This window comes from Amaranthus tricolor, chromosome 3 (genome assembly GCF_026212465.1).
Source record: "Amaranthus tricolor cultivar Red isolate AtriRed21 chromosome 3, ASM2621246v1, whole genome shotgun sequence".
Lineage (NCBI taxonomy): Eukaryota > Viridiplantae > Streptophyta > Magnoliopsida > Caryophyllales > Amaranthaceae > Amaranthus > Amaranthus tricolor.
Window position 1 is genome coordinate 23,281,218 of NC_080049.1, and position 25,159 is coordinate 23,306,376.

At 32.9% G+C, this 25,159-nt stretch overlaps 2 protein-coding genes across 3 annotated transcripts; one reads left to right on the forward strand and one right to left on the reverse strand.

Moving 5' to 3' along the window:
- Positions 1-5,602: 5,602 nt before the first annotated feature.
- On the reverse strand, positions 5,603-7,329 carry LOC130808470 (solanidine UDP-glucose glucosyltransferase 1-like). Its single transcript, XM_057673945.1, has 2 exons — positions 6,845-7,329; positions 5,603-5,744 (listed from the first exon to the last, which is right to left on the reverse strand). The coding sequence occupies exons 1-2, from the start codon at positions 7,327-7,329 to the stop codon at positions 5,603-5,605; spliced, it is 627 nt and encodes a 208-aa protein (XP_057529928.1).
- Positions 7,330-10,975: 3,646 nt separating this feature from the next.
- Positions 10,976-20,751, forward strand: LOC130807229 (thioredoxin-like protein AAED1, chloroplastic). Of its 2 annotated transcripts, none has more exons than XM_057672370.1 (7): positions 10,976-11,480; positions 12,008-12,054; positions 12,142-12,256; positions 19,362-19,406; positions 19,492-19,551; positions 19,645-19,740; positions 20,317-20,751. In XM_057672370.1, the coding sequence occupies exons 1-7, from the start codon at positions 11,154-11,156 to the stop codon at positions 20,443-20,445; spliced, it is 819 nt and encodes a 272-aa protein (XP_057528353.1). In that variant the 5' UTR covers positions 10,976-11,153; the 3' UTR covers positions 20,446-20,751. The 2 variants fall into 2 exon arrangements, with proteins under 2 accessions (XP_057528353.1, XP_057528354.1); XM_057672371.1 differs by having other exon boundaries at positions 11,077-11,480; positions 19,651-19,740.
- Positions 20,752-25,159: the final 4,408 nt, after the last annotated feature.

The following is a 25,159-nucleotide window of genomic DNA, read 5'->3' on the forward strand; positions in this document are numbered from 1 at the left end:
ACAGCAAATAAATCATGGAACCGTCATCCAACTTACTATGATACACACAGAAATCATACGAGTTCCTATCAAAACCATGCGAAACCATAAAAGAATCAAACCTCTTGTACCACTGCCGAGGGGATTGCTTAAGTCCATACGACTTTAGCAATCTGCATGCATAGTGCTCTTTCCCTGGGATCTCGAATCCCTCGGGCTGCTTCATCAAAATCTCCTCCTCCGAATCGCCATGAAGGAAAACCGTCTTAACATCCAGCTGCTCCAGCTCAAGGTCAAAATGTGCTACAATCGACAATAGCACACGAATAGAAGTATGTCGAACCACTGGTGAGAATATCTCCACGAAATCAACCCCTTCTACCTGACTGAACCCCTTTGCAACTAGCCTAACCTTAAAACGAACTTTCTCAGATTTAGATGATTCTTCTTTCTTCTTAAAAAATCCACTTGCACCCTACAAGCTTTCTCCTCTCTGGTACCTTCACAAGTTCCCACACTTTGTTCTTATAAAGAGACTGCATCTCTTCACCCATTGCAGCAAGCCATTGCGCCGACTCACTACAACTAATTGCTTGTTTATATGTGGCGGGTTCTTATGACTCTACATCATCAACTACACTCAATGCATAATCTGTCAAATTCTCAACAAAGCAATTTCTTCCTTCCATTTCTTCAATCAATCTAACAGGCTTCTTGATGACTCGGCTAGGTTTCTCAAGAATAGTATCAGATTGACTAGATGACCCTTGATTAGACTGCTCCACCTCCTCCCCAGAGTTAGAAGGAGATGGAACAACCTCAGGTTTAGGAGTCTTCGGCACTGGAACCTCAGCATCATCATCAATAAATTGCACTCGAAGTAAATCAGCAATGGATGACTGATGTACCTCAAGTACTTCATCTGTCTGCAGCAAGTTCTCCCCTTCCTTTCCCAGATCAGAAGAATCCGAGCTCTTCTTGGAATACATGGTGCTCTCATCAAAAGTGACATCCCTACTAAGAATGACCCGACCCTCCGAAGGTGAATAAATCCTAAAGCCCTTCACACCATCATCGTACCCAACAAAACACCCCGTCTTGGCTCGTGGATCCAGCTTACCCTCGCTCACATGATAATAAGTAAAACAGCCAAAAATCTTCAAATTAGAGAAACTAGGCAACTTACCACTCCAGATCTCAAACGGAATTTTGAAGTCAATTCCCGAATAAGGACCCCTATTGATGATATAAGCTGTCATCTTCACTCCAATACCTCCTCCCAAGCCTTGCATTAGAGAGCATGCATCGAACTCTCTCTAGCAGTGTCTGATTAACCCGCTTTACAACTTCGTTCTGCTGTGGTGTCATCCTGACGGTATGATGCCGACCAATACCCTCATCTGCACAGAATTGATTAAACTCCTCGTTGCAAAACTCTAGCCCATTGTCTGTTAGAAGCTTCTTGATCTTCCTACCCTGTCGATCCTCCACCAAAGCTTGCCATTGCTTAAAAGCTTTGAAGGCCTCGTCCTTTGACTTAAGCAACCTAAGCCATGTGTATCGGGATTTGTCATCTACAAATGACACAAAATAGCGGAAGCCTCCCATACCTTCAACCCTAGATGGACCCCAGCAATGTGAATGGATATAATCGAGCACTTCATCAGTAATGTGAGCACCCTTGCTAAATTTAACCTGTGTTTCTTCCCAAACACACAATGCTCAAAAAATTCAAGGTTGGCAACCTTGTTTCCAGATAGTAGACCCCTCTTAGACAATAGCTGCATCCCCCTTCTCCCCTATATGACAAGCCTCATGTGTCAAATCTTGGTCATCTCCTGGTGAGACGCCGATGCGTAAACCGCAAAACTAAACAGTGTAACACCCTCAAAGATATAGAGGGTGTTCCTCTTAATACCCTTAAGTACCAACTCCGAACCTTAGTAATGGACAACTCCCCATCCGAAAACACTCTGTTGTACCCCAAATCATTCAAGGTACCTAATGAAATCAGATTCTTCCCCAAAGCAGGGACATGCCGCACTCTAGCCAATGTCATCTTTCACCCATCACTAGTCCTCAATCTCATTGTCCCAATACCCGTAATCTTACAAGGTGCGTTGTTACCTACAATAACTTTACCCCCATTACAAGACTCATACGTGTCAAACCAATCTCGATGCGGACTCATATGGAACGAACACCCCAAATCTAGAACCCAATCATTAGAAAGATCCCCAGACTTAGCAGAACTCACTAACACCAAGTCTTCCTCCGAATTATAGTTCTCCTTCGGTTTTTCCTCAACTACAGCAGCTTGGGACTTGCCTTTCCTCACCGAACAATTAGCCTTAAAGTGACCCGATTCCTTGCAATAATAACAGGTCTTCCCCGCAGTCTTACCAAATCCCTCATTGTCGTTTCCAGCACCCGACCCAGTATTGTTGCCCTTGTTAACCCCCTTTTTCTTTTTAGACTTCCCAGACTTAACAAACAACCCACTGCCACTCTCCCCGTTATCACCTATAACTTTCTGACGAAATTCCCTAGTATGAAGTGCTGCCTTCACTTCTTCTAAGGTCAGTGAGTCTTTACCAACAACAAAAGACTCAACAAAATTCTCATAGCTAGACGGTAGAGACACAAGTAAAATCAACGCAGCATCCTCATCATCTATTTTAACATCTAAGTTACGCAAATCTAGTAAAATAGAGTTAAGTTTTTCAAGATGTTCCCGTAAGGGAGTACCTGACTGCATTCGGAGGCTGAACAACCGCTGCTTCAGTAAGAATTTGTTGGTCAGCGACTTAGTCATATTCAATGACTCCAGTTTCATCTATAGTTCCGCTGCTGTAGCCTGATCAGCGACCTCCATGATGATATGATGTAACACCCCGTAATTTATCGGGTTTAAAAAGAAAATAAAATAAAATAAAATAAATAATTATTATTAAATTATATTATTTACATAGATAATTATAAGAAATAAAGTAAGTTAAATTTTAACGGTAACGCGTTTTATCGCGTACGTTGTTATTGCATAGCATTTCTTTTCTGTTTTAAAAAAAATAGACAATTACTTAATTAATTAATTAATTAAAAATAAATAAATAAAAATTAGGGGAAGGGAAAGGGGTGGCCGGTTGTCTTGGAGTAGGGGAAGAGTCTTGTAACTCTTCTCATAAGTGTGTATTATGGCACATTAAGTTCATTCTTTAATTGTCTATTAATCCTATAAGCATCATTTGAATTCTTCACCATTCTAAACTTTCAAGTGAACAAAAAATTCATAAAATTCTCCCCTTTTGCTCTCTTATTTCGGCACACTTCAAAGAAAAAAAAATTGTTGTTCCATCCAATCTTTTGATCAAAGGAGTAAGTTTAGTTGAATTGTTAATTATAGATTTTATATACAAGATTTCTAAGATGAATTATATTTTATGTATGATGATATCCTATGACTTTTAGGAGCATTGAGTATTTGTTTTTATATATGTAATTTTCTCTAATAATCCTTTGATAAACCTTAGTTTGTTAAAAGGATTAAGTTATGTTTTTTTTTTTTTTTTAAAAAAAAAAAAAAACCTTTCTTGATTTATATCCTTTAACAAAGTTTAAATTTGTTATAAGAATTAAGTTTATATTGATATTTAAATAAATTTCTTTTATGATTTACATTTCTCTAACAAAATTTCAACTTGTTAGAAGAAATTTAAATGTATGGATCAAGTAATGTAGTCATCCAAGAATTTATAAATCCTTTAGCAAAATTTGATTTGATTGAAGGATTGTGTTTATATATATGTCTTGATTTAAAACGGTGATTTGGTTTTATGATTCTCTACAAAATTTTAATTTGTTAAGAGAATTAAATATTTAATTTAATTATCATAAATTATGAAATTTTAAGTTTTTTGAAGGATCTTGTGGATGGGCATGTTTCTTTTTATTTGATGGTTTTTATGCTTTGTTGATGGTATTTTCTGTATTAATATATGTGTGGAAATATCAAGTAGTTGTGTGATAGAAAAATTGGACTTGTTTGTTTTATCTTAGCAGTTGTGAATTTGGTCTTGTAAGATTTATTTTGGTCATGAGATTAAAAGGGTTAATAATTTGAATAATGTATAAATATAAAATAATAATAATAATAAATTAATAGGATTTTTTTTCGGGCAGCAGCAGTTTCTGCCTCGGTATTGGCGCCAATCCGGAAACGTTAGTCGTGTTCCGTTGTTGTTTTATGTACCCGATGCGTTAAAAACTCGTTAAACGCTTAAAATAATTAAAAATAGTAATTGGATGTTAGAAATTATGAAATTTGGTACCCAAGGTAATTGACGCAATCTGGACGCAGTGGCGAAGTCGGATTTTCCATTTGAATTTTCTAAACTATCCAAATTGACCATTTAATCTTTTGATTAAAATTTAAAGTTTGGAACTATTGGGAACTGGATGAAAACATTTAGAATTATCAAGTCTTAGTAATATCTTAGTAGTATGGAGTGGATTAAATGTGTAAACACGTTCTAATAAGTGATCGTTTTGTGTGTGTTATTTAGGACCTCGATTCATAAGAGGGTGAAATTTCTGTCGTGCTTAAACATCGTTTGGTTGCAATGCTTAAAGGTACACGCTTAGACCATACTGTTTATGTGGTTGTGCAAGTAGTGTTATTTCATTTCTAATCAAGGCATTGTAAATCACATAAGGATTAGACATCTCAAATAATTTGAAAGAAGTTACTTGGAAGTTGAGGATTTATGTGTTTTTTACCCAAAGGGGTTAACGTTTTGGTTTGTATTATGTTACCCAAAGGGGTTAACGTTTTGGTTTGGATTATTACAATTATTGTTCCCATGACAGTTTTGAATCATTACGGTCACCATGGGGGTATGCATACTTTACCTCTGACGACCCGCACAGGAGGGGCAACGTCTTAAGTCGGTGGTTGCCTTGGGACTAGCTCTCCTAATGTATACCCCCAAAAAGGATTTTGATTTATACTTGAACGACCCGAACAGGACGGGCTACATTACAAGTTGGAATTATCTAATAATGAATGTATTAGAGCCTATGCATGCTAGGATAAACACATTGCTTGTATTCAACCGGTTTGACATTTGTATGAAGTCTCTGACGTGTATTGGATTGTTATTTAGAACCTGCTACATGTTGTCGCACGACGACTAGTAGGTTGATTGCAGGTGGGGACTGGAGTGAGGGCTCGATTTAGAACCTGTAATCATCAAGACTATGTTTCCTTTTTGTAATAAGATTATGAGTAGATATAACTCCGAATTATGTAACAAGAGATTGTGTTGGTTTCTTTTCTCTTTCGTAAATTTTCTTTAGTTAATCTAGAGGCCATTAGGCTATCGAGTTGTACTTAAGAACTTCCACTAACTTATTTCTTTCACGTTGGTACTATTTTCTGTTTTAATTATATTTCTTTATCAACGGAACATTGACGATCCTAGAGGAGACTTTCTCTAGAGTCCGAAGAGTGGACCAAAATTCGTATTTTCATATGAATTTCGGAGTCACTTAAATCGGGTTGTTACATATGATCATCCAAACTTAGCAAAATGGTAGAATGAGCCTTTTCCTCCATTACTGCTAATTACCCGTCAGTTAACCCGTCTTCCGACCCCGCAGTAAAAATCTTTGAAGCCAACGGACGCCAGATTTGCTGCTGTTTCAACAGACCCTTCATCTTTATTTGCCATAGCCCGAAGCTATTTTCCCCGGTAAATTTCTCGATGCTTATTGTAGAATATAATGAAACAATAAGAAAATTTAATGCAAAATAAGAAATTGACACGAGAGATTTAACGTGGTTCACTATCAATGTGAAAACTACATCCACCGGCACGATCAAATAATTTCACTATGATCGCAAAGAATTACAAGATGAATCTCAATCACACCCACAAATTAATGGCTCTTTTGTGATCTCTCTCAATTTTTGTGAATCATCATGTATTAACCCTAAAATGGGAGTTTATATACTAATGCCCAATAAAAGAAAGTTATTACATAATAAACACAAAGTAACTGTCCCAAAAGACACCTCCTGTGAAAAAAAACGGACATTTCGCGAGCTGTGTACAACTACGCGAGCCGCGAAATAGAGACAGAACGCACTCCGCGGCCCACGGAGTTCTCCACGCCCCACAGACCTCCTCCTTGATCCATACTCATCTTTTTCAATGGTGCTTGCTAGTTTAAGTCACCATTAACAACACTATTTTTCATTTATATTATACCGAAAGGATCAAAATAGCAGACAACATCGGTTACATGCAACCTGCTAAACAGAACAGGGACACCTATTCAATATCAGTATGGTGCAACCGTGGTGCAAATCACGGGTAATATTTAATATACTTATTTAACCATTTAGATCATCCATAGCTATTTGCAAAAATAAAATTAACATGTGTTAACAAAAAATTAAAAGTAGTATCATGACTAATTAATTAATCATAATCAAGTACACATTCAATTTAGCTGCTAATCATAATCAATCAATCATGATTAATTAATCATCATGATAATTCTAATTGGTAGAAAATATCTCTTCATTCTTTTTTGTTTTTTATTACTTTTTGCATAATTTTAAAATTTTAATTTAAAATATCTTTAAATAACATAATAAAAATTATATAATAAAAAGATACATTAAGATAAATTCAACGAAATCTGATATAAATATATTTATCTTTTAAATATATGTTAAAAATATTAATTAAATATCTCTATCCATAAAATAAAATATTTCAAATGGAAAGAACCCTAGAGTATGGTAAGAGTAATCAATTAATAAAAGTGTAAGACGATAATAAAGCAAGCATATAAATACCTATCAATAGCTTCAACAGCACAGAGAGCAAAATAAGCACGAGCATGGTAAATCAAACGAGGAATACCAAGTTCAGCAGCAAGATCAGTAGCCCAAAAACAATGCATATCAGCAAAAATAAAGTCGGGCTTAGCAGCTCGAACCTTAGCTTCAATAGGAGCTTGAAGCAAAAACGCAGCTTTATAAATTTTACCCGCCATTTCCAAGCTAGTCGCATCACTTAAATTCTCGATGTCTTCGGGTAACCCAACTTCCTTGCTAGGGAAATCGACGTAATCGATTTCAATATGGAGGCCTAAATTGTTGAGCAATTCGAGTGAATCGCGAAATGAGAGTGAATTTCGAGGGGTGGAAACAAATGTTACGTGCACCCCTCGAGATGCAAACAGCTTTGCGAACTGAAATAGTGGTATGTAATGGCTGGGTGCTAAGTAAGGGAGAAAATACCCTTTTAGCTTGCATTTTTCTATTGCTTTTGACTCCATTCTTTTTTCTATTGAACTTTTTGGCCTTTTAAATTCTCTCGATAAAATATGGAAATATGTTTTTCGTTAGTCACATATATGGATATTGATGTCTATATGTATGGAAAGTTGTTCCTCGTTTTCAACGAAAATTACCATTTATTGTTTCCACAGAGGTAGAATCCCAAAGCGTGTTTATTTCCAAAGCATACGGTACTTGATTACTATATTTATTTTTTTCACGCAATTCAATTCGTAAATTTAATGTTTAAATATTTTTAATTATTTATAATTATAAAATTTTAAATTTAATATTAATAATCTTTTTATTGAGATAAATCAAATAAAATCTTACTCGACTATTTTTTAACTTATAGATTACAAATTAATAACAAATTAAGAGTGATGAATAAATAATACATTATTTTCGATGTTGCAATTAATTTGGAATGGAGGAAGCTCGATATATAATAGTTAATGGTACTATTCATTTTAAGCTTATTTTATATATTATGGTTAATGTATAAGAAAAAATATAATTAAGCAAGAAAAAATATTAACTTTTATAATTTTTAGTTAATTATATTTTAAGACATAAATGATTATAATAATATTACGCATTGAATTGTATAAAAAGAAAAATGTAGCAAATACTATATAATAAAACAATATTATTTTTTTTGACAATTAAAAGGAATATATTGACACCAAAAAAACCTTTTTTACAACCTAGGTTATGAGGAGAAAAATACCTCCTAAACACAAAAGGGAGGCACCAACCAGACAAATTAAGCCAAACCAACAGAAAAACAAACTATACAAGAGTCTATCTTCCTAACTACCAAAAGCCAAAAAACGAGGACAAAGCCCAGCTAAAAACTCATCAAATTCACCTCAAACTCAAAAGTGAAAGCTCAAAAGCAAAGGGAATGAGATAACGATAATCAACCCACCAAGATGTTAGAATGACTATCACAGTTACTGGCAGCTTCACTTCATATCTTTTTATTTTTATACTTCTTTTTCCTATTCACTTGGACTTATATCCTCTCTTCTACTGTGGTAGTCTCGCCCTGAGCTCTCCCACCAGACTCTTTATTAACCCCTAATAATAATAATAATAATAATTATTATTATTATTATTATTATCATTATTATTATTATTTTGGCAAAGTAAATTTTATAAAATGCCAGAAAAAAAGTCGTAGCTTTGCACAAGATGCTTAGGTGCCACGACACAACCGAAGCTCCTACGAGCCAAAACAAGCCCTCATAAGCTAGGAGGGAAGTGGCACCTCAAAAAAGAAAGCTAACATCAACTGAAGCTTTCATCCCAAAGCCTAGCCGACTAATTGGAATTTGTGGAAAAAGTTTAGCTTGTATATGTGATTTGAAGTGTGTAAGAGATCGGAGTGTAGAAGAAGGTTAACTTACGTAAATCAAAGGTTTTCGGTTCTTAAATTTTTGTTCTAGTTTGTACTAGCGGATATGATTTAGTTTGTACTAGTTTGTAAATTGGATTAAGGTTGATTATGAAAATAATATAGTTTATTTAAAAAAAATTTGCTTAAAACTATATTAACGTGAATTATAAAAATATGGCTAGGAGAAAAAATTGGCTAATTTTAGGTGTAAAATAATTAAGTCAGTTATAATATTAAAATAATTAGTAAAGTTATTTTAAAGAAAGGGATACAAAACAGTAAATATAATAATTAAAATTTACTTTTTGCAATATAAAATAACAAAATAATATTTTCGTGTTTATTAAAATAATTTTAAAGAAATTAATATTTAAAGTTTAATATTTAAAAGAAATTATAAAATAAAAAAAAGATTTAAAAATCAAAGACGATTTAATTTGAATAACCAAAAAATTTATAATTTAAATCAAATATTTGAAATAAATAATTTAAAAATTATAATTAAGAATTTTGAGTCTCTTACGACTAATAAAACACATTCATCGCTCCTTCCATTGGCTCAACTACCGTCTCAAGAGTCCAAACATAAAGGGGAGAGAGGAAAAAATGAAGATATTCCCAGTTACAGCAAGCGTATGTATGAGAATTTCGCATGCTATATTAAATGGTGAATATATGATGGATATTAAGATATTATTATTTAGGTGCAGTGGCGGAACTTCAATAGAAGCGGGGAGGGGTTTCCCCCCCGGAGATGTTACACATTAGCTCACCTGGATAAAAGATGGTATTCCATTTACATGGTCCCGGGATCGAACTTATCCAACGCATCCAATTCTAATGCACTTTAATTTTTTCAAATTATTGAATAATATTTTACTTTTAATATGGCCAAACAACTCCCTTTTACCTCTTATTACTCCATTGAACTCCCAACACACCCTCCCTAGATGAAGTATTTATATTGCCAAAAAAATTACAAAACATACAATAATACTCCTATGTCTCATTCTTAATGAATTTTCATAGTATTATTAATTCAATTTTTAATATATCTTACAATGTATAGTAAACTTATATAAAATATATTAATAATTTATTCATTGAGATGAATTATATAAAATCCACTTGATAATGTTTTAAATTATAAATTAAGTAAAAAATCCAATTAAAACTTAAATGTAGGTAGTATATGTTTTAAATAATACAAACTCGAGAACACATTTATTAATTTAAATCATATATATTTATTTTTATATATATCAGCCCGTCTTGTATGAGACCATCTTATCATGAGACGGACCCATATAATTAGTCTATTACTTAAATTAATTACTTTAAGATCGTAAGTGATCGATTTAAGGTTATACGTTATCACTCTAAAACTATAAAAAGTAATTATTTTAAAATTATAAGTGAATACTTTAAGACAAAAATATATATGAGGCCAGCGGCCAAGCCCATAGAAATGGCCTCATTTAAGAATTATTATATATATATATATATATATATATATATATATATATATATATATATATATATATATATATATATATATATATATATATATATATATATATATATATATATATATATATAAACTTTTTTTATGGGCGTCATGCATCTATGTATCTAAGAAAAGATTATTAATAACGGACTCTACATTTATTATGATAATAACAAAAAAATTAATTTTAATTAGTACTTTTTGTGTTTCTTTTTAATTGTTCACTATAAAAACACTGCAAAAACTTTATCTGAAAGTTTTTTGTCAGAAGTACACAATCAAAATGGAATGAAGCACTATATAAAGAAATAATTAAGATTTGTTTAACGGGAGTCAAGTTGAATATTATAAATCGATAAAATATATAGATATAACTAAAGGTTAGGAAAAATAAATAGCACCACTTTGATTATTTCAAATTTTTTTTTGGTAATAAGAGGACCTTTTAAAATAAAGGTTTTGAGCGGACATTAATTTTGCTTAGTTTATTCTTATCCCCCTCAAATATTTGGTCAAGTTCTGCCACTGGTTAGGTGTAAATAAGATGGAGAGGGGTATTGGTTTGCATCTTCATATTGTCATCTTTAATCTATTCACATTAAATATTTTTTTTAGCACTATTTACTAATTAATATTAATATTATTTTAAATTTATTTATGTAAAACATATTCAAATGAATACTTGTTTTAGTTTTATGAATGAAATTCTATAAACATTGCTTTTGAGATTTTTAATCATACATTATTTTAAAATATTAATCCATAGTAGTATGCAACTTGTGGTGCCTTTGAATTGATTATGTGGCTTGTGTATAGCCGTTAAAGCGGTAATGAAACATTTTCAGCATTCCCTAGCTCCATTGGTTCAACTACCATCTCAAGAGCTTAAACACAAAGGGGGAGAGAAAGGGTAAATGGGGTTATTCTCAGTTACAGCAGGATCAGGATTATCAGCACCAGCAAGCCATAATCTTCACCTTCTTTCTACTCATCATCAAATTCAACCCTCATCATTTCCAACTGTAAACACTTCACTTTCTCCCCTTCTTTCTTCTGCTTCTGTCTCTTCACTTTTTACAAAAAGTTTAAGCACACCGAGTTCACTCACTTCTAGACTCGTTCCTAGGGTTTCTGCTTCTGTTGATGTTCCAGAAAACATCGGAGACATTCTGGGGGATGTCACCATTTTCAAGGCTTCTGGCGAACCTGTTTTGTTCAAAGATTTATGGGATCAAAACGAGGTTTTACGTTTTCTTTATGCTCTATATTTCACATCTTTAAGCCTTTCATTTTTAAGTTAAAATATTGTAACCTTTTCCTTATTATACATTTTGATTATGATTATCCTTTTAGGATAATGATGCCTTGATATTTGATATTCTTCCTGAATTCAATTACTGTTATAATTTTGAAGTATCAGTTGCATTTCTAGATAGGTTTTCCAAAATTTGGGAGTTCTTGTAAGTTTTTTCAATTATTGTTGCTGTGTACTCCCTTTGTCTTGATTTAGTATTCTAATTTCCAATTGTAGAAGAAGCACAATAAACTTGATTATTATCAAACATTATATTACTACAAATTGGATTGGCTATTATTTCAACAGATGAAGTGATTTTATTGAGTCACATTGTGCTAAATATATGGTTGGTTTTCCCCAAAGAAATTGACACATGGCGCCATTTTGATTTGAAGCTACTAAGTCTAGTATTTGTGGACTATCAAAGGATCATTATGGTTGTTCTGAACTGACTGGTTTGCTATTGTCCAGGGAATTGCGGTAGTGGCATTGCTAAGGCACTTTGGGTGTTTTTGCTGGTAAATTGTGCGTTAATCTAATATTTTGTTGGATTTTAACATTGTTGTACAGCATGTTGACTTTGGTTGTCCTTTGTTTTTGTTAAGCTGGGAGTTTGCTGCAGATTTGAAAAAAGTTAAAGATAAATTTGACGCTGCGGGTGTTAAACTCATTGCTGTTGGTGTTGGAAGTGCTAACAAGGCCCGCATGCTTGGAGAACGGGTATCTTTATTTGCTTGATCCTTTTGTTTTTTTATTCACTTATTACTTTGTTTGAACTCTTGCTTAGAGGTTGTGATTATGCTTTAGGATATTTGAAACACTAGGTTAGTGCACTAGTATATTGAATTTGTAATTCCCTACCTTTATATGCATGAGTCGATGATTGCTCTTATTTGCAATTGAAAAGTTTTATGTTAGAGCCGAAAGATGAAAGCTTTGGTGTCTCATATTGAAAAATCCTATCATAAAGCCAAAAGATTTTATGTCACCCGTAAAAAGCAGCATATGCCCTCGTGTAGGTAAGCTCATTCATGTTTGTTGATTGAGCCCCTGCTCCCACCTCCCACCCCACCCCTACCCCCATCTCCCCGCATCAAAAGTTATGAAGTAAAGTAATGTACTGATGACTGTATTGTTTTCTTGACAAATTTTTATGAAAAATTAGTAGAACTTATTACAAAACCTGTTTACCCAAGGTGAGTTATTAGAAGCGAAATTTAACTATTCCAAGGGTCCTAGTTTGTGTCTTAGTTTTGCAGTCTTGGTCAGAGGAATTAGGAAAATGCAAAGGCATTCTTTTAAACACCCAGACAGGATGACTTGTTCCTACTTAAATTGGGTTTGGGAGCTTAAATATCTGGAGAATCTGATCAATTTAAAGTTGCAAACAATGAGAATTGTGGGAGAACAATATTATTGCATTGAACCTTTAACTAGTAGATCACTCATTTTCTACATGTTATGATGCACGCTTTGAGGAATATAGGATTTTTAGTTAGAATAAGTTTGAGGTCTCTGGGTGGAAGGAAATAAACTATTGAATGAGCTTTATGGATATAGGTTCTTTACAAAAACATGATCTAAAATTTGGAAATCACCAAAATAGGCCGGAGGAGGATGTCCACAAAATTGAATGTAGACCACATCAAGAATCAAGAGCCAAATGTGTGTTATGTATTTGTATTGTGTGTGCTTCACTTGCATGTGGTTGAAAATATTCAACTCGATTTAATCCTTAGGACATCAAGTAATATTATCTCATGGAAATTGAGGTACAAGGTGTCAATTCAATCCAAGCGATATTGGCGTCAAAGCGATAATTGAAATAAGAATTCAAACGTGTTTGAGTAATTCCCTAATACTTTATATTGGGCACGATTGTTCGAAATTTCGAAAAATAGATTATTACTCCATATTATATCCAATAATGTAGACATACCAAGTTCAAAGCATAAATTCCACCAATTTTATGGTTTTCAAACAAGTTAAAAGGTCTAAGTCAAGTCCATAAATGCCACCTTAAAACAAATTTAATGGGTTGAAGCTTGTTAGCCATCAATCATAAATTAACGGTCATATGTCAGCCCTCTTTTAAATTAAGGATGACATTTGCTTCTTATCACTAGTTAGCAAAATGAATCAAACGACTTAAGTGTATAATCTTATATCTATCATACAACTCCTCACTTCCTCAAGTACACAGGTCAGACCTTTCACACTTGGACACGAGTATGAAATTCGGAAACATCAATTTTGGTACAAAATACCGAAACTTTTTCCTAAAATAGTCAAGTCAGACAATTACATGTATCCAAGTCGTACATGAGAATAATAGTTTAGGTAACATTGGTAAACAAACAATCAATTCATTTTTTCAATTTGTTACTCTATTTGTGTCTTATTTATATTTGTATGTTCGCTTGAGACCCAAGTGAACATACAAGAGAAACTAAATTCAAAGGCTTGAGATTAGAAGCAAAGGTAATTTATAGAGGTGGGTAATGTTTGTAGGGTTGTTTTGATGGTTTTGTACTTTATTTGATGTTTTGAAGGAGGAATGGCATGTACTAATGTATTTGGACAAAATGTGTTAAGGTAAATGAAGAGAATAAGAATGGGAGGCACAGAGGAGGTAAGTATTTGTAGTTGATATAGGAACACCACAACTAGAACAAGTTGAGAATGATTATGAAGGATAAAAGAAGAAAGTTGGAGACTTTAATTGTTATTCATACCGAAAACACCACAATAGAAATTAAAGGCCCTAAAGATCACAAGCATGTGTGCCAAACATACTAAGCATTAGGACTTCCTTCTCTTAAGTTCGAAATTCGAATCCAAGAACATTAAAGGAGACTTGTTTGAATAAAAGTTCGATTAATCATAATTCTTCATCAACCTTTTCTATACAATTACTCACCTATTTGTAATAAAGCTTAATGAAGAAATTAAGCAACAAGATCAGAAATAAATATCCTATTACTCGTTAATTTGTAAAAACTACTCTAGGAGAAGTTATGTAACTTCCATGAAGAGTTGCGTAACTTTCATTTGCTTGGGAGGGAAAGTTTGAAATTTGAATTCTCTTCGAATCATACGTCCAAGTCCCTTTGAAGTGCTGTTAATGTTGGTTTCTTGATGATGAAAAATCAGAAAGGGGGTTTATGAATTTGGGAGGGTAAAACGTGTGCAAGTAAGTTAAGTAACATCCACGTGCTTTTGAACGTAGGAGGGAAATGTAAGAGGAACCATTATTTATGTAACCATCTTTTGGAGAGAAGACTCAAAAACATTTGAAGTTGTACACCACCGTTGAAGGTAACTTTGGTGTTTGAATAACTCCCTTGTAACTGCGTTATATCTTTATAACCTATGCAACTCTATGGTTGATGTAGCTTTTTTGAACTTAAACCTGTTTGCCTTAGCTCCTTCAACTTCACCTGTAAATTTCAGCGAACAATTATTACAACTTTAATACTAATCTTATAAACCTAACAGTTAAAATTATATAAGTTCAAATTTTTACAACCTTTTATTAAAATATTAGAGAACTTTTAGAAAATAAAGTAAATAGCATAGTAGATGAATGGGATAAAAGCTTGATCCAATCTAGCTTTCCTTGAACACTTGCTGGGATTACTTAGATAATAAGATGGGATGATCTTTGATGAATGAGGGTGGGACGTCATTGCTATAACAGCAGCTTAAGTTTCTCAGAACACAGTCAATCACAGTCTTCCTTCTGCCTCTATTCTTATGTCATCTGGTCTTTCTCCTTCCTGATACTAATTTCCTTTTCTCTGTTTTTTCTGTGTTGCTTGAACTAGTCCAGTTATTCACTGGATGTGACTTAAAAGTATAACTGTATCATAATTGCAGCTTGATATAAGCCTTAATCTTTCACGTTATGGTTCTGCACTTTGTGTCTGGTTGGGCATCTCTGCTGAAACATTCAATTTCTGAAAATGGGATAGTAGTAGTGAACGTTATATATGATGTCTTCAGTTTGCATTAAAATCAGGCAATTTTTTTTCTTAAAACTCTTTTGTACTCTCTCCTTGCTAATGTCGTTTGTCTGTGGCTCTTTTATATTATTACCATTGAATAATTAATGTTCTTCCTAAATCCTAATACTAAGTTGGAAAATGCTCTTGGTGTCTATGATTGACTGTGTTTTGGTGGTCTGAATAACTGGATTGCCAAATTTTCTATTGCTCATGCTGGTTTAAGTGTTTTACATGGCCTAAAGAATTATTTTACTCATACTGCGTTTGTGTTTTGTCTTATGATTTTTTCCCGTACAATAAGCAACCTTAAAAAAAGAAGAATAAGAATGGTATGTTATTAGTCTTTGGTTGCTAAAATGGTTTATCGTCTGTAGTGTGTACTCTCGGTAATCCTGTTGCCAGAAGGGTTTATGGTCTGTAGTCGGTTGTAACAATTTGTTCAGTCTCCATTGACATCTCTTCTTTTAACTTGCTCAAAAAGTCATGAAATGAAAGCCTCAAAGAGGTTCAACAATGAAAAACAATATGAGAATTATCAAACAAAAGCAATGGAATGGACACAATGTGTTTTATGAGGTATCTTGGATACCTCCGCTCAAATGTAGTTTTGTTATAATTGATTCAACAATACAAGTATAATAAAACCTCCCTTATCTTGAGAACAAACTCTCAAGATCACAATACTAGAACAAAGTAAGAACACTCTCAAGTTTCTAACAATTGAACTAACCCTCTCACAAGTTTGTGTGTTTGTGGTGAGTTTGTTCTATGAATGATGTACCCTTTTATAGATGAAAGTGTACATCATTCTAGAACCACACATTAATCACCATTAAACCCACAATTAACATGGCATTAAACAAGAAGTTACATAACCTTTCAATGCCCTTCAAGAAGCAAAAATTGACCAAAAATGGAATCCAAGGTAGGTGCTCGAACAAGACACCCTATGTGCTCGAACAAGGCACCCTCATCAGAACCTACTGGAAGCTGCTGAACAATGTGCTCGAATGAGCACTTCCTTGACACCTTCTGTTTGTTGTTTTTGTGTTGCCTTTTTCGAGCAACCCACTTCCCATGCCTGGACTCGTTCAAGGCATGGTTCCACATCCTTAGTGAAGCCTCAAACGCCCCACATCGATCACTTCATTGATCGTTCCAAACACTAATTCACTTACATACGACACTTCCTCAAAATCTTTCTCCAAAGTACAAGCTAAGGCATGTTCGATTAAAGATCAAATTCATTATCATTATTAAGAGTTTTGGCATTTGCATTAACTCCCCCGCAAGTCCAACACTCTTATCATCTTCAAATGTTACCCTCTTTGACCCAAACACAACACCATCATCACTTTTGTGGCCTAGGCTACCACAACCAACTTGTAACTCATACAAGTTCCTCTTACTCCTTATACCTTTCATGAGCACAAGAGTCTCTCTAATGACCTTCAAAGCCCCTCCACTTGCTTTGAAGGTGCATGCCTTACTCTCTAATCTACCCAATGATATAAGATTCCTCTCAAACTTAGGCACAAACCTTACATCACTAACACCTCCATTTGTCTCAATTTCAACCTCACCAATACCTTCTACTTACACCTTTTTCATCATTTGGTAAAGTAACAAGGCCATTACCACCATAACTTAGCTTAATAAATTTTTCCTTTTCACAACAAATGTGGAATGAGCAACCGGAGTCTATTACCCATCCCTTACTATGAACCACTCCCCCATCAACTAATAGAGCCCCATCATAGTCATCATCTCCAACAAAGCCTAGAGCGGGACTCCCGCTACTCTCATTGTCATGTCTTTCACTATTCCTTAAGCTTTTCATCCTCTTAAGGTCCTCTTTAAATTCTTTGCACATCATTTGTATATGCCGCTTCTTCTTACAATAGTAACATTCTTTGTCACTAAGGTCACCCCTCCCATGAGACTTACCTCTTCCTTGATACCCCTTGCCCTTGGTGCTCCCCCTATTAGAACCCTCACTAAACAAGCCATCCCCAACACTCTTCTTTTCATCCCCCTCTCTTCTCACCATGAACCTATCATTCTCTCTCAACGCCGCCAATGCTTGATCAAGAGTAATAGAGTCCCTACTTATGAGCAATGTTTGGATTATGTTTCTATAGTCCTTGGGAAGTGAAGCCAAAAGGAGTAAGGCTTGCTCCTCATCCTTCAATTTCTCATCCGCATTCAACAATTGACATACCAACTTATCGAATGTGTTAATGTGGTCTTGCATTGTTATATCCTCATCCTTCATGAGTTGATACAACTCCCATCTCAAGCATAATTTGTTAGTTATGGTTTGGAAGCATACACCGTTTGGAATTTTCCCAACAACTCACCGGGATCAGTCTCTTTCAAGTAGTGATACTTGATTTCGGGTGCAATGGCAAATCGGATTGTGCTTACCGCCTTCTTTCTCATTTGTGTCCATTTCGCGTCTTCTACATTATTTGGTCTCTCCTTCAATAGCGCATCATCGATACCTTGTTGCACCAAATAATACTCTACTGTACTCTTCCATATGGCAAAGTTGAGTTTTCCATCAAACAATTAAATGCAGAATTTCCCCCCTTAAATCATTTTGTTTTTCTTGCTCATAACCTCACTTTCTCACACCAAATAGCCCAAGAAGTTCTCCCGCTCTGATATCAATTGAAATGAAAGCCTCAAAGGTGTCAACAATGAAAAAACAATGTGAGAATTATCAAACAAAAGCAATGGAATAATGTATTATATGAGGTATCTTGGATGTCTCCCCCTCAAATGTAGTTTTATTATAATTGATTCGACAATACAAGTATAATAAACCTCCCTTATCTTGAAAACAAACTCTCAAAATCACAATACTAGAACAAAGTAAGAACACTCTCAAGTTTCTAACAATTGAACTAGCCCTCTCACAAGTTTGGATGTTTGTGGTGAGTTTGTTCTATGAATGTTGTACCCTTTTATAAGTGAAGGTGTAAATCATTCTAGAACCACACATTAAACCCACAATTAACATCAACAATAATGCATAGCAATAAACAACAATAAACATGGCATTAAACAAGAAGTTACACAACCTTTTAGTGCCCTTCAAGAAGCAAAAACTGACCAAAAATGGAATCCAAGGCACCCTATGTGCTCGAACAAGGCACCCTCATCAGACTTACTGGAAGCTGCTGAACAATGTGCTCGAACGAGCACTCCCTTGACACCTTCTGTTTGTTGTTTTTGCGTTGTCTTGTTCGAGCAAGCCACTTTCCATACTTGACTCTTTCAAGGCATGGTTCCACACCCTTAGTGAAGCCTCAAACGCCCCACATCAATCACTTCATTGATCGTTCCAAACTCTAATTCACATACATTTGACACTTCCTCAAAGTCCTCTAAAGTACAAGCGAAGTCGTATTCGAAGTGATCAAATTCATCATCATTATTAAGAGTTTTGGCACTTGCATTAACAAGTCATGTGGACTTAGATAGGGAATGAGATTGATGTCAAAGGAGGAAATATTGGAATTTAGTAACTTTTAATCACTTGAGACTGATTTCTTTGTCTCTAAACAATACTCCTAACATTTAGTAAATGTGAGTTCTGTACGCTAAGAATACGGTGACAAGAACAGTGCGGAAGTATACTAGAAAGTTAATTCCCTCATCTTACTTACGAGAGATTTTATTGCTAATAAATAGCATTCAGATTTTGTTCAGTAAAGAGAGGTTTTCTTGCCTCTCAGTGTTGCATGCTTTTTGTGAATTGATCAAGTTTTTTATTTAGAGTTTTAGACTCATGCTCTTCATGTTTCATTCAGTTACCATTTCCTATGGAGTGCCTTTATGCTGATCCTGAGCGCAAGGTAATTTATGTTTTCTCTATTAACTTATATATGTGGAGTTACTAGTATATGATTCGTATATTTATTGAAATGTTTGTTATTACAGGCATATGATGTATTAGGATTATACTATGGTTTGGGCCGGACATTCTTTAATCCTGCAAGTGTAACCTTCCAACTATCCACCCAAATATATTGGTTTTTTCCTTGCTATCACATGTATTCATGCAATAATTGTGCATTAGTTTAAATCTGGCAGACAAAGGTTTTTTCAAGGTTTGAGTCCTTGAAGAAGGCTATGGAGAACTATACAATTGAAGCTACCCCTGATGACAGGAGTGGTGTATTGCAACAGGTTGGATTCTTAATATTTACTTCCTCCGTTATAAAATTTTTGCTACATTAAGATTATTGACTCTATTCATTATTTAAGCTTATTTTATATATTGTGGCTAATGTGTAAGAAATATAGTCAAGTGGGATCTGGTTTGAATCGTCTAATTACATACTTTTATAATATTAACTTTCTATAATTTTTAGATGTGCATAGTTCAATATATAAATGAACAAATAATATATTGAATTACGTAAAAAGTCAAATTTTGCAAGTATAATTGATATAGCCATGATCTTATTATCAAAAAAAAAAAAAAAGATTTAGCCGTGTTCTTAAAACTGGTTCCTTTTGGCCTCATACATTGGGGTGACAAACAAAGTGCACAATAAGTTGCAAGACAGCGTTTTTGATCTTAAGTGAACGAGGTGACCTTGCAAGTTGAGCTACCTGAACCCAAAAAATGGCTTTGATCAAATCAGGCTGCGCCACATTTCTGGCATGAAATATTCTCATTTGGTCATGACTTATGCCATACCCACACGTGATCAACTGCAATCTTGATCGATATGTTAACCCTATTTTGTTTCTCTCCAGGGAGGAATGTTTGTCTTCAAAGGGAAGGAGTTGCTGTATGCTCGGAAAGACGAAGGGACAGGTGACCATGCCCCATTAGATGATGTCTTTAACGTATGCTGCAACGTTCCAGCTGCGCAAAAAGCTTAGTAACTTAGATGGCAGGCTAATGCACTCAGCCAACACATTACTGCATTAGCTTAGCTTGTTTGATCAAATCCCGGGTTGCTGTTGCCCAATCGCCAAATCTCTTGCTATACAATCCGGTAAGCAAAATTGCTTCATTTACTATGTAAATAACAGGATATGAACATTATTTAAATGTTACTTGTCTATATACTTAAATTATAAATACATAGTTGCTCATTTCTTGAATGCTTTGTGTATTTACCTAGTTTCATTGTCAGCTGTAAAAACTTGAAGGTTAATGAAATAATTGGCTATACAGTTTTTGCATTCTGTCTCTATGGTGAACCAGTCTTTAATATATGGGCTAGGTAGTCCTTGTGAAGTATCTCGATTATGTCGAGTCGATTTAGATTAACTGTAAATGGGTTTGAAACCTTCAACCTAATTGATATATTTCAATAAAAAAGAAGAGTTTAATTCTGTATATGAACTTCTTGCCTCTTAATTAGGTAACACTATCCGACCTTTTGACAAAAAATATGCTTTTAAGTGGTTGAATAATCCGGATTTACTTGCTATAATTTAACAAAAACAATTTTTATACTTAATATACTAAATTTAAGTACAAAGTTTTTAAACGGAATATAAAACGTGCATTATAAAATTTATCGGAGAGAATCGAGTCTTGTCTTAGTGGAGCATGTATAATTTTTCTAATTTATCGGAGAGAATCGAGTCTTATCTTAGTGGAGCATGTATAATTTTTCTAAGGGACCTGAATTTGATTCCTACTTCCCTTCTTTCATGGCCCTCTCTTTCTCTTAATCTACTTTATATAAAAAAATTGTTTATAAAGCATTACATATAATGTTAATAGTCACAAATTGTAGAGAAGATCACGCTTCTTAATAAAATAGATCAAATTAAAACTTCTAAATTCAACATTTATATATATATACTTATATACTTTTTCCATTTAAGCAAAATTATCTCATTTGCTTTTTGGGTACTTTTTATTTATGAATATTAATTTATATATATTCTTATATATAAGTTAAAACATATTTGAATGAGGTTTTGTTTAATTCGTCTTAATGTAAGTTTTATTAATATTAATATTTTATAAATTTTTTATACACATAATTAAATATACTCCATTAAGAAATAAAATTAATGCATCATATTAAAAACTGGATCAAAAAAAAAGTCATATTATATCACAAAGTTTGGATCAAATGGGTAACTAACAAATTAATCATGGGTCTTAATAATTGTTACGCTATTCTTCTCTATAAATATGAAATATTAAAGGCGCATCTTTGTTGTTGTACAGCTAAGTAGCTAACTAGTTATTGGAATTGCTCTTGTCAAAAAGCAAGCAACCAACTAACAACTTTGACGGAATTGGTAATATTAATTTTGTAAAATTAAGATATAATTTTATTCTTTTTTATTTTGTTACAATACATAAAAAGCTTTATTGTTAATTTCATAATATAATAAAGTAGAAATTGTTGTGAATAATCTAACTTATTTTTTATTATTTGTCAATAATCTCATCTTTTGAAAATTTTTTAATAATCCAACCTTTGTTTTCAGTTTGTTGCCAATGGACTCTTTAAAAATTGACCTTTTATATTTTTCATTACCTTTCATTATCTTCCTTCTTTATAATAATCCAATTTATTTTCCATTACCTACCAATAATTTCACCTTTAAAATTTTTTTAATAATCCAACATTTGCTTTCAGTTTGTTTCCAATGGGTCCTTCTAGAAACTAAATGAAAATTGCTATTATTTCCCAAACTTATGATATTAATCATAGCATAAATAGTAATTGTCTTAACATACATATCCCATCAACTTGGGGTGTTTAAAAAATCTAACCCGCTTAACTCGACCCGCCTACCCGCTGAGCCACATTCTAAATAACGGGTCAACTTTTTTTTAAAAGAATATAATCCGGGTCAGGTACCGGACCCGCCTTAACCAGGTTTGGTCATGGCCCACAAAATATGAAAATTTGAAATGATTAACACAAATTATCAATTAAATGAACCAAATAAGATAAGTTTCAACTTATTTCCAAAATTAAGCGTGAAATTGGACAGGTAAAAAAAACACAATAGCTATTCGCTGTTACTAACTGCGAATAACTTTGACTTTTTTTTGACCTGTCCACAGATACGCACAGCAGCTTCCACCGTGAACAGGTCAAACTGCGAACAGATAAAAAAAAAATCAAAGCTGTTCGTAGTTTGTAACTGTGAACGGCTATTGTGTTTTTTTGACCTGTTCGCAGTTACTAATTGCGAACAACACCTCAAACCACAAATTTGGGAATTTCACGCTTATTTTTGGAAATAATTTGAAACTTATCTTATTTGGTTCATTTTGTTGATAATTTATCTTAATCATTTCAAATTTTCCACAAAATACATTCAGTTGGTACCCGCCGACCCATTATGTATTATCTTTATCCAATTGAAATTTACACGTTAATATTTTATAATCAATATAATTATGAAAAATTAATAATAGTCATATGTTTTTCACTTCCCTTCAAAGTATACTACCCCTTTAAATTAGTGGCAAAGAGAAATTGAATATTTTAAAAATTGTGGATTTTTTTAATAATAATTGAAGTGAAAATGTGTTAAAAAAATTAAAAAAGACTTAACATGTATGGATGAGATATGTTGGATTATTATAAAGTAGTAGCAAAGAGAAATTGAGTATTTAGCTTTTTAATGGGTCTATTGGCAACAAAATAAAAATAAAGGTTGGATTATTAAAAAAAATTCAAAAAGTGGGATTATTGTTAGGTAATGGAAAATAGGTTGAATTATTATGAAGAAGGAGAAGATGAGAGATAATCTGATATATCATGTCATTTTTTAAAGGGTCCATTGGCAAAAAACTGAAAACAAAAGTTGAATTATTAAAAAATTCAAAATATGAGATTATTGACAGATAATACAAAATAGGTTGGATTATTTAGAACAATTTTTCCTATAATAAAATCAAACTAACTAATAAGTAATTCTGTAAAATCAGATTTTATAGAAGTATCTATAATATTTTCCTGGTTTGTAATATATTATCTACGTTCTAAATTACTTTGAACATTCCACATATTGCTTTATTTATTCATCACTCTTAATTTATGAATAGTTTTTAATCTATATGTAAAATCATAGTCAAGTGGAATCTTGTTTGATTCATTTTAATGTAAATATTATTAAAATCAAATTTTTATAATTTTTTATGATATATAATATAATTAAAGATATTAATGATTAAATATTTAAGAAGGCACAAAGTATGCCCTATTGGTAAACTAGAACATTGAGAATACATGAGACTCCTAGTAGGCTAGTACCCACTAATCACTATGTTCTCATTGCCTAATAGGGCATATATTGCAAACCAGGAAAATTCTATTGATACTTCTTAGATTTGTATAAATATAACAAATAATGAAATTTTTATTTTTTTTTTAGAATTATTCTCCAGTTCTTTAAATTAACTATATTGTCAAAATAGAAACAAGAGAGCTTTTTATACTTTATGGATGTTTCTGATGTTTGTTTAATTTGGATGTTTCTGATGTTTACTTTGATGTCTCAATAATTCTATCTCTCTTCTCTTTTGATTTTTCAGAATTTGGTTGTGTGTTTAGTGATAAACAGATAATTCTATACTTTATGCCACTACAAAGAATAATTTATACAACTACAAATTAGTCAATATTTTTGTGGGGGGACCCTTTCAGTTTTGGCTAGGAATCCTAATTGAATACCATGAAATGTTCAAATTATACTTCTCTCTACTCTTCATTTATTTTTTAAAGTTCCCTTTGACACATTTAATTTATTTTTTCTTTTCTATATATATTTTTCTCAACTCTTTAGTAAGAGGTAAAGATAAAGATACTCTTAGTATTCCGCATAAGACATGGTCTAAATGAGAATTTTTTTTCCTGATAAATACAGACAAACTATACCTATTCCCCTCAAGAAGAAAATAAATTAGATTTTTTTTCTTCTTAACCCTTAAAAAACACGCTTTAATAATTACTTATTATAATAACAGTTCTTTTAAAAGAGAAGATTTATTTCCAACAAATTTATTCAAGAAAAATAACTTGCATCCAAACAATATCTACAATTAAGATTAAATTAGACAAAAGAAACAAAGAGATTGAAAAAGGAAGAAGGTGAGGTTAATTTGCAAATTGCAGGAGAAGGTCCTACATAGTAAAGGGGAGGTCAGATAAAAACAGTACAATTTGGGAAGGAAGTATGGAGAAGCTTTAAACAGTTGTAGGAATAATGGGTATGCAGTTTCTTAATTAGTGAAAAATCAAATCTAAGGAGGATATAGACATAGTAGTAAGACTACTTCTACTTTCTTCCCATTTATTGTTAAAACTCTGACCATTTGCTTACTACTACAACTACAACTTTAACCAATGACACAAACACCACTTTTTTCGCTTCATTTACACCATGTCCTAATTTATTTTTTTTTTTAAAGAGATTTAACGAAAAATTTTATAAGGCTAGTTTCTTGAAATTGGTATTTTAATCAATTAAAATTGGTATTTAAAGTTATTAAAATTGATATTTTAATTTGTTGTAGTTGGTTAAAGCAACAACTATAAAATACCAACTTTAACAAGTTAACATATCAACTTCAAGATTAAAGCACCAACTATAATAGGCTAAAATA